Source organism: Miscanthus floridulus, chromosome 6, assembly GCF_019320115.1.
Source record: "Miscanthus floridulus cultivar M001 chromosome 6, ASM1932011v1, whole genome shotgun sequence".
Lineage (NCBI taxonomy): Eukaryota > Viridiplantae > Streptophyta > Magnoliopsida > Poales > Poaceae > Miscanthus > Miscanthus floridulus.
In genome coordinates, this window is record NC_089585.1 from 79,416,874 (window position 1) to 79,427,290 (window position 10,417).

Genomic DNA, 10,417 nt, shown 5'->3' on the forward strand with positions numbered 1-10,417 from the left:
CAAAATGGATGTAATTTAACAAACATAAATCATAACATCACAAAAAATATCAATGAGAACCATAACTACAATACAACCAATTTCGTTCTAAGAACCAAAAGCAGTTAACATTATACTCTAAACCTAGGGTTTCTCATTTCATCCACAACAATGAACCCATAACATAACTACATGCGGCTTGCTTTGCTAGCTTTTTTCACGCCTTGGAATCAACCTACGGTTGTATAATATATATATTGAGGGATACAATGAAACCCTAAGTGATGACGATTCTTAGGTTCAAAAATCCGACTAATATATACCGAATCGATGTGAAAAAAAACAAGGAGGTGAGCGAGTATACCTTGCTCTCGAAGATCTACGGATCAAATCAAGGTTTTCAAGGTCCAATATGTCGATTCGTGAGATAGCGTGAAGTGGGGAGAGAAAAACCCGAGAGGGAGGAGAAAGAAGAGGAAGAACGCTCGGGAAAGAAGGTTGGGCTAGGGTTAAATGCAGGGGGCTCGGCGCTATTCACTCTGGCGCCGAGCCCCCTGGCAGGCCATTGCCTCGTGCCCAGGAGCTCGGCGCCAGTTACGGTGGCGTCGAACTCTGCGCCAGACACTCTGGCGCCAAGCCAAGGGTCTATTTCCTGAATTCTTTCCGCCAGGGATCTATTTGCGAGAAACTTTCAAAAAAAGGCCAAATAATAAAAAATTCGGGTTGCTAGACTTCATTCTACACCCTGACAACTCCCTATTTTAATATTTTAGCAAAAAAAGGGAAAATGCTTTCCGATAAAAGAGCTCCTTAAAAATAAAAAGTTGCCAAATATCTTCTCCAACTGTAAGTTTTCGTAGTCGAGAGGAACTCTGTATCCGGTCCTTGTTCTACGTTTTTTTGAGAGATCAAGGTAAATTGGACATATGCGTAAATTAAAAGAAAAATAAAGGATTCTAGATGAGAAAGTAGTAAGAGACAAAAAAAAACTATTAAAAATGATTTATTAGTTAGAAATAGTTCCGCCTTCACCGCAAAGAAAGCTATTTCTGGAGACTATTAGAGAAGGACAAAATTTAAGCTTGCTATTTCTTCTATTAACTTGCTAGATCTTTAGCCAAGCTCCTAGTAGTGGGTAACTCCATGGATCCCACGGGCCTCCCGCACACACAAGTGGGTCTCCTCCTAGACTACTCTGCGTCCTCTTCACTATTGAGCTTCCGGGCTTAAATGCCACAAGCCTTCCATTCCTGTATACGACAGGTTACCACACCACAAATATATTTGTGAGAGAAAAATATTATACCTAGGCCCTGTTCGCTTCTCTTATAATATATCTTTTTCAGCTTGTTTTTTTAGCCGAAATAGTATTTTTTCTCCAAACAAATCAGGCGGAATCGTGTTTTTGCTTGTTTTTTCAGCGAAGCGAACGGGGTCCATGGCTGATAAGCCTAAGCGAATAGGGCTTATCAGCCGCAGAAATCATCAGCCGAACAACCTACAGTTAGCATGATCTCGTAAGATTACAAGCTTCTAGGGGTGCAACAATGATGGGCGCTGGTACAGAGTGTCAAGAAGTAGGCAAATCTCATTAAACGCTAAGCCTAATTCTAAAGCAAGTGGAAGAGCGCCCGCCCGAGCAGAGGCGCAAGTGTGTGAGACGAATCCTCTGGTCCGTCCGATACTCCACTCCGATGCTGGCTAGCCCCGGTCAGCGTCGGCGTGGCCGCGTGGCTCAGCCTGCCCCTTGCCCTTGTGTCTTTTAAATACGCGTCGCCTCGAAGCGCAGTGCCGTGTTCTCCATCACCTCCTTCGTCCCAGTCTCGCGGTCGCGGCCACACACGCACGCACGACTCTCGCTTTGTTTCTTCATCTGCGCGCGGCGGGCGGCGGGCGGCGGCATGGCGAGCGCGAACGGGAGCAGCGGCGGCGGCGAAGGGTTCGAGGTGCCCAAGGTGGAGGTCAGGTTCACCAAGCTCTTCATCGACGGCAAGTTCGTCGACGCCGTCTCCGGTACGTACACGCCGCCCATGCATCCCACCCTGCTGCCCCTGACGACGTACGCCGGCCGGCCTGTCCGAGCCTTTTCTCCGGGGCACCGCTGTAGCTCTAGTGTGGTGGACGGACGCGTGTTGTTTATCTTCCCTGCCAGCCGTACCCCGGTGCAGAAGCAGTAAGCTCCAGCGGTTGCGGCTGTACTACTTTCAGTTTGTTTTCAGCGTGTTGTTTATCTGAAATCAGCATCCGAAATCAGCCGAAATCAGCCAAAATCATCCGTTCGTGATCTCTTACAAAACACTATTGAATTATCCGAAATCATCCGTTGGTGATGCGAAACAAGACAAGCTGCTGCCTCGCGCTAGCTTAGCTCGTTGTGCGCCTTTGCACCTAGTAGCTGGGAATGGGACCGCGTGCGCGCCGTGGTGGCCGGATACCTAGCGTGTCTTGTGGCCAAAGAGGCGAAGACCAATCGTTACAGACGATAGACTTTCAGTAAATCAATAACCAAGATACCAGTACTGCTATAGTACTTAGGAGCTGACACCATTAGCATTATTGCTTTGCTTTCATTTGTTGTCGTCTGTTTGTGGCAACACTAGGTAGTACCTTAATTTACGGGCTACTAGCTAGCTTCCTAGATTTATAATAATAATAGTACTGATAAGCTAAGCGAAAAGGACACTCCTAAGTTCACGCTGTTCGTTCTTCTCATTAAGCGGTAGTATATACATTAGCTACCTTCTGTGGCGTTTTAACAGCGTGTCCAAAGCTACGTGATGACCAAAGGCAACTAGCTAGCAAGAGAGAGGGAAAAGGGAACGACGTGCCGGCCTTGAGTAAATAATAAAGAAACACGCGCGCGTATACGTTGCGTCTCTCTGTATATCTCATTCAGAGACCGCTAGCTAGTATCTACAACCTTCTTCTAACCCATCATCATTTGACGCTTGACAGTGACCACCCAGCAGGCTAGCTGTCTAGCACAAAAGCCCTGTCGAATTCCAAACGGCACAAAGCAAGTGTACCAGCATTAATTACCTGTGCTGTGGCCTCGTGGGTCTTCTCTCTAATCTGATAGCTCTGATAGCTTCCCACTTCACAAGAAGCCATGGACAAATAATGCTAATATCAGAGTCAAACTTGTTTCCGTTCATTTTTATCAGGTTTAAATCCTCTGAGGATTGATTGATTGAATACGGGTGCTAATAATTTCTCTTGGCCCAACTCTAGCTGACCTTTTTCCATCTCTCTTGGGATTGGGATGGACTACATACACATGCATATAGGCAGTACTATTACTATTACTATTACTATTACTATTACTATTACTATTACTATTACTATTACTATTACTATTACTATTACTATTACTATTACTATTACTATTACTATTACTATTACTATTACTATTATTATTCATAGGCCTAACTAACAACGACTAAAGGGTATATATGTTTATTTGGATCCCTCTCTCGTCCCCGTACGTATAAGCAATAGCTTGAGAAAAGTACCACAGTGTTTGGTTCGTGACCCTAGTTCTTCCTATTTTATTTTGTTAGGTAATAAGTTCGTCTTTCCGAGAATTATACATACTGTTGGGTGTTTATGGTTAGGTACATACAGTACGTCGTTGGCAGATTGGCACTAGCTACTACTAGTAGTCATTATATTGGCAGTTTGGAAACTTTTGGGAGTCTTGAACATGGTTTGGCCATTCCGGGACAGATCTGCCAGAAGGGGGAATGAGGTGTTGGAGTGCTCCCGACAAAGGTTGAAGATGAGTTTTGAGTTGGGTTGTCTTTCTTGGGCCAGCATATGTGTTTCAGCGGCCCATAGTAGAGTATAGAGAAGCTAGTTTCCAGTCCATTGAAAAATAGCTCTCTTTGTCCTAGCCCCCTAAATGTATTTTCTAGATCATATGAAGACTTCTTCATGCCGTGTGTTATTAACGCCTCAACAGGGGTTGCATTACTGCCCCCTACATGGTGTGTTTCGTCTTTTATAATGGCCACGTGAATGCACCACGGTTAATAATACGCAATAAAAAGTGTGGAACAACTTTATTTTCGCCATCGCCATCATTTTTGTCCTGTTCGTTTGAGCTTGTTTGGCTAATAAGTCATGGCTGAAAGTACCGTTGGCTGATTTGGTGTAAAAAAAATATTTTTTGTTGGCTGAAAAAAGTATGACTTATAAGCCAAACAAGTCTAAACGAACAGGACGTTTATCGCCACAGCCGCAGCAAACAAAAAGACATCAGATCGAGCAACATCGCACTAGCTGCATGCATCGATCATACAAACACAGATTGACTACTACAACCACTCTCAGTAGTGATTTCTAGAAAGAAAAAACTCCCTAGACACGTCAGCATTCCAAACATCTGGTCGTCTAGTATACACACAAAAGCACCTGAATTCGGCGCGTGAATTCACTTTGCAGGGTTGTGGTGCATTATTACTACCTTTCTAGAACTTCTTTATAGCCATGTACTGCTCTCTCCATTGCGAATTGTAAGTCGTTCTGATTTTTATGGATGCATAGCTTATATATAATTACTATCTAGATACCTACTAAAAGTTACATGTCTGAAAAGCTTGAATAATTTATAGTTTAGAACGGAGGGAGTAATAATTAGGAGAAAGATGATAGCACACACACGCCAACGCAGGGAACAATCAACTGTACTTTTGTGGTGCTGGCCTTTTGCTCATTGTTCGTTTGGTAGCTAATGGATAGATGGATGTATGTACGCGTCCTCACTCAGCCACCCAGACGTCCACGACATGCCAACTAGTAGTAGAACCTGTATGTGTAGTGTAGAAACCACCGCGCTTGTGCAGTTGCATACTTGCATATCCCGACCCACCAAACAACCTCACCTGAGTCGTCTCTTGGTGCCATTTTGCGAGCTGATTTCCCACCACGCACTAATTTGGTTTATGCTGATTTATTGTGAAAGGAGAATATTGTTTGTTCGCTGAAAAGTACTGCTGAAGTAGTGTTGTAGAATAGGTCGAATACATGTCAGACTTTAGAACACCAGCACTTTCAAATGCAAACGCGGTGGATAATGCTGGTTTCACCATCACCGTCATCATGGCAGCCACAGGCAAAACAAAAGCAGAGCAACATCAAACTACAACACGCAAGGAAAAATTTACTCCGAGGCAAAGTAAATCATTATCATCACCTAGTTAAGAAAAGTATATTTCTTGTGCAATCTTATTATCATACTCAAAAGCTTACAAATTCGCCATGTACAAGTAAGGTCTTGTTTGAATCAACTAGAGTTTATAGGAAGCTGCTAAAAAGATCTCTAGCTGGCCAAAACAACCAAGATTATAGTCCACTTTAGGCCTCGTTCGGTTGGGGTTAGGAACGATTCTCAGCCAAATTTCCTTCAATAATTTAAATAACTTTGGAACGGTTCCGGCCAGGAACAGCCCGGGGCGGAGATAACTGAACGGGGCTTTATAGTATATATATTTTGAGGTATCCAACCATGCAGTTTATAAAAAATTATAAGCTTGTTTACCACACCTATTGCAGCATAGTTATAAGAAGTTACGAGGATCCAAAGAACCCCTAAATATCATCACTGAATTTACTACAGATTATCTTCACGGAGATTCCAATGCATTACCCGCTGTTCGTTTTTCCGCCACTTTTGACAACCATGTGTGATAAATTCATGCTAACGTGAACCACGAAACACCACTAAAAAACCACTTTCAACCAAGTGGAGTTAATGATACTAATTCCAACATCGGCACGGTCACAACAGCCACAAACAACACAAAACAAAGCAAAGCAAAGCAGAGCACCATCATCACTACCAAGACAGTTGATGTTGCAGAACAATTACTAATGCCTCTATTCTATCTACTCTAGTTTAGAACGCCTTTAGACATGGTAGATGCCATCCCCGTCGGTACGTAGGCGCGTGCAACCAATCTTGATTGGCACCTCTGCCTGGCGGCTGCTATGCACTGGGATATTTTTTTCCCCCATGGATACACACTCACATTTCATTTGCAGGAGACTAAACTAAGTCTAATCAAATGCGATCTCCATCCGATTAGATAGATGGAAACAAGCTAAGTCACCCAATACGCGAAATGCAAAGGAGACAGCAAGCAACCGGCCGGCATATATTTTGCTGCTCTTTTGGCCCATTGCCCGTCTGCTTGCTCTGGCGTGATGCTTGCTAGCTCCAAAACGATTCTACCCGGAGCGAACATGCATGACTAACTTGATGCTGCCAGCTTCTCGCGTCAGGAAATAAAAAACAATGCACCCACGCTTGCTCACCAGTATTATTTCTTTTCTCTTTTCCTGATGACGCTGGTCTCTGCCTCTTATTGCATTGCATGCCTGGCTGTCGGGCTAAATGGGCTGTCAACTTGCATTGGCGCCACTGAATAATGTTCATCTCTTGTATGCATCCGCCTGCTCAAGTCTTGTGATTGGGTCTGGGCTGGACCACTTCGCTGTACGTGTCTTTTGTTTGTTATTACTCTAAGATATATGTTTGCTTTGAAATGTCTGCTAAATGGGTAGACACATATGTATCAGCCAGGACCAAAAAAGATACATTATCACAATAGCATGCATGTGAGACTAATGGAAGGTAGTAGCAATTAGTCCACTCCATGGATTATATATGGTTGTTGCTATCACGTGACGTTCGGCAAATGACGAATTATGTAAACGCATCTGCCTTTGGTAGACTGTAATGCAAGTGGACACATACTTCTGTCGGACGGCAGGCACTGCCGCCGAAAGCATGCACAAATATTCCAACCAGGTTTTATTTTACAAATTGAGTCAAATCTAAATTCTAAACATAAAAGACACCGAGAGATGATATTTGTAAACTTTGACTTACCATAAGCCGGCTTTGTGCGACAAAGGGAACAGATTGGGTGTGTGTACTTATCCATTCTTTTTGCTCTCTCACAATATATTCTGCAAACTCTGAATGATCTGAAAAAAAAAATTACTACTACCGTGATTTTTTAATTTTTTTTTTTTTGGTGAGGAAATTTTTACCGTGATCAATTGCGCAGGCAAGACGTTCGAGACCCGGGACCCTCGCACCGGCGAGGTGATCGCCACCATCGCCGAGGGAGACAAGGCCGACGTCGACCTCGCCGTCAAGGCCGCCCGGGAGGCCTTCGATAATGGGCCCTGGCCCAGGATGACGGGCTACGTAAGCATCTCGATCTCCCCAGGCCCAGATCGATACATGTAGTTGTAGGCCCAGCTCGGTTACGCTTTGCTCAATCAAATTCAAATCTAATGACCGCGTCTGGCTTTGTTTGGCGCCAAAAAAAAATTGCGCTGGATCGAGCAGGAGCGTGGGCGGATCCTGCACAAGTTCGCGGACCTGATCGACTCGCACGTGGAGGAGCTGGCGATGCTGGACACGGTGGACGCCGGCAAGCTCTTCCTGGTCGGCAAGATCCGGGACATCCCGGGCGCGGCGCACCTGCTGCGCTACTACGCGGGCGCCGCCGACAAGATCCACGGCGAGACGCTGAAGATGGCGCAGCGGATGCACGGGTACACGCTCAAGGAGCCCGTGGGCGTGGTGGGCCACATCGTGCCCTGGAACTACCCCAGCACCATGTTCTTCTTCAAGGTCGGTCCGGCCCTCGCCGCGGGCTGCACCGTCGTCGTCAAGCCCGCTGAGCAGACGCCGCTGTCCGCGCTCTTCTACGCGCACCTCGCCAGGGAGGCCGGCGTCCCCGACGGCGTGCTCAACGTCGTGCCGGGGTTCGGCCCCACGGCGGGAGCCGCCGTGGCATCGCACATGGACGTCGACAAGGTCAGCTTCACGGGTTCCACGGAGGTCGGACGGGTCGTCATGAAAGCGGCGGCCGAGAGCAACCTCAAGCCCGTGTCGCTCGAGCTGGGTGGAAAGTCTCCGGTCATCGTCTTCGACGACGCGGATCTCGACATGGCCGTCAACCTCGTCAACTTGGCCACATACACTAACAAGGTATATATGCCACCAGGTTGTTTCTTTCTTGGGATCATCTAGTCTAGTCAGTGCGAGCACCGAGCAGAGTAGTTTCTCATCGCCTCTGCAACTGCAACGATATGTATATATAGGGCGAGATCTGCGTCGCCGGCACACGCATCTACGTGCAGGAAGGGATCTACGACGCGTTCGTGGAGAAGGCCGCCGCGCTCGCCAAGAAGTCGGTGGTCGGAGACCCGTTCAACCCGCGTGTCAATCAAGGCCCTCAGGTATGCTATGAGGAACGTCAGGGTATCATGGTGCTGTGACCAACTGTTTATCAACTGCTGTGAAATTGCATTTGCAATGCAGGTTGACAAGGACCAGTACGAGAAGGTTCTCAAGTACATTGATATCGGAAAGCGCGAAGGCGCCACACTGGTCGCCGGAGGGAAGCCCTGCGGCGACAAGGGCTACTACATCGAGCCCACCATTTTCACGGACGTCAAGGTCAAATGCTTCACTGAAAAGCTGATTCTATTTTCAGTGGCCATGGAAGCAAAGATAAATACAAACTGAACATTTTTAACTAAATAAATATGTTCATGCAGGACAACATGACGATCGCGCAAGACGAAATCTTTGGGCCGGTGATGGCGCTCATGAAATTCAAGTATATACAAGCTCCTTCCTTCAACATTTTGTCAGTCTGACAGCTGAAACTGAAAGTCTTCTAAAACAACTGAACTGTATAAACATTGCAGGACCGTTGAGGAGGTGATTCAGAAAGCGAACAACACCCGGTACGGCCTGGCGGCTGGCATCGTGACCAAGAACATCGACATCGCCAACACCCTATCGCGGTCCATCCGCGCAGGTGCCATCTGGATCAACTGCTACTTCGCGTTCGATCCCGACGCGCCATTCGGGGGGTACAAGATGAGCGGATTCGGCAAGGACATGGGCATGGACGCCCTCGAGAAGTACTTGCAGACCAAGACCGTGGTCACTCCTCTATACAACACGCCCTGGCTCTGATCTCATCCTATCCTATCAACAATTGAACAACACACTGAAAAAAAAAACAAGAAGAAACATGTCTTATATTATCACAGAAGATATAAAAGGAAAAAGGATGGGTTGGCTGTAGTTATGTACTCTTACCTGCATGGATTGATGATGTAGTACAATGTAGTAGCATGGACTTGTTCAGAACAATAAAGACATGTTTCGGACTGCTTTCAGTTGTGTGCAGTGCGCACTGATGTGGTGTCTGAATTGATGCACTTGACAGGATCATCTGGCCATAGATCTATCATGTATACTGATATTTAGGATAAATAGTAAGTCCTAAAATATGAACTAGTATGAGATTTATACATAGAGTGAGAGAGAGAGGGGTTGTGGAGGTGCAAACCATCGGCCGCCTTCGTAAAAGACGAGCTTGCCATGGCGTCCTCGTCGGTGACACGGTGAGGTCCGGTGGTAAAGTTGCAGACGCAGTGGCAGTGGTGCAGAGGCGGCGATGGCCGGTGGCGGTTTTCCCGTCGCTAGCAACGCTTCCTCACTAGATCGGCTTAGAGTTTAGGGACTGTAGGTGGGGCATCAGTCGGCTCAGGTGATTCTCGTGCCTTATGCCCCGGCCCCCACCTCCTGTCGACAAAATATCGTTGGCAGTCCTCCGAGGGGTATCCCATGAAGGTAAATTGATCGGCAGGAAAGCGTGAGATCAAGAACAAGAAGGCAACAGAGACACACGGGTTAGATAGGTTCAGGCCATCAGTATGACGTAATACCCTACTTCTGTGGTCTGTTGGTTTGTATTAGCTATCGTATGATATTGCGTGCTGCAGATGTATGTATCTTGCCTGCTAGGGGACCCCTGCCTCTCCTTATATACTCTGGAGGGGTAGGGTTACAAGGAAAATATCATATTTGGTACTATACAATAGCTTATGGTGCACGCCGAGCAGCGCCATGCACGCCTTGATCTTGTGGGCTGGGGCACCTCTGATGGTGCGGCTCATGTCTTGTCTTGTGGATACTAGGGGCCATACCCCCACAGCTAGTCCCCAGGCCTGACGGTAGGTGACGTAGTCACGTGGTGCCAGGGTCAGAAAGTAGAAAACCAGCCGAGCAGGCAGTCAGTCCCTGGGCGTAGCCTCGAGATGAGAAAAGCGCACATTCACCACAAGGTGAAGTGTGCCCACTTAGTCCCCGAGCCTGCTGGAAGATGAAGAATGAATCTTGTAGCAGGGTCAAAGAAAAAGAAGTCTGAAAGCTTTGCCGACATCATCCGACATGCGTGTATTAAGACCCCAGATGTGTTGTCCAAGATCAGCACCCTGATCCGAACATCATGGAGTAGCTTGATAGCACACCGATGAGACGTAGCAAGATCCGACCACCAAGAGCGATGTCCGAGCGCCGTGGAGTCCCCGACGTAGCTGGCGATGTCCGAGTACCGAG

At 46.8% G+C, this 10,417-nt stretch overlaps 1 protein-coding gene across 1 annotated transcript; it reads left to right on the forward strand.

The window, feature by feature from the left end:
- The first annotated feature begins 1,627 nt into the window (after nt 1–1,627).
- LOC136456199 (aldehyde dehydrogenase family 2 member C4-like) lies at nt 1,628–9,188 on the forward strand. The gene is made up of 7 exons (XM_066455981.1): nt 1,628–1,992; nt 7,053–7,195; nt 7,340–7,987; nt 8,101–8,238; nt 8,321–8,458; nt 8,560–8,621; nt 8,713–9,188. Exons 1-7 carry the CDS (start codon nt 1,881–1,883, stop codon nt 8,984–8,986), a joined length of 1,515 nt encoding a protein of 504 aa, XP_066312078.1. The 5' UTR covers nt 1,628–1,880; the 3' UTR covers nt 8,987–9,188.
- The last annotated feature ends 1,229 nt before the right edge of the window (nt 9,189–10,417 follow it).

Bases quoted from the DNA above. Each gene is read 5' to 3' on its own strand.
- LOC136456199 (XM_066455981.1), top strand. From the start codon at position 1,881: ATGGCGAGCGCGAACGGGAGCAGCGGCGGCGGCGAAGGGTTCGAGGTG. The intron at 1,993-7,052 runs GTACGTACACGC...TCAATTGCGCAG, and splicing joins GTTCGTCGACGCCGTCTCCG to GCAAGACGTTCGAGACCCGG. The intron at 8,622-8,712 runs GTATATACAAGC...TAAACATTGCAG, and splicing joins ATGGCGCTCATGAAATTCAA to GACCGTTGAGGAGGTGATTC.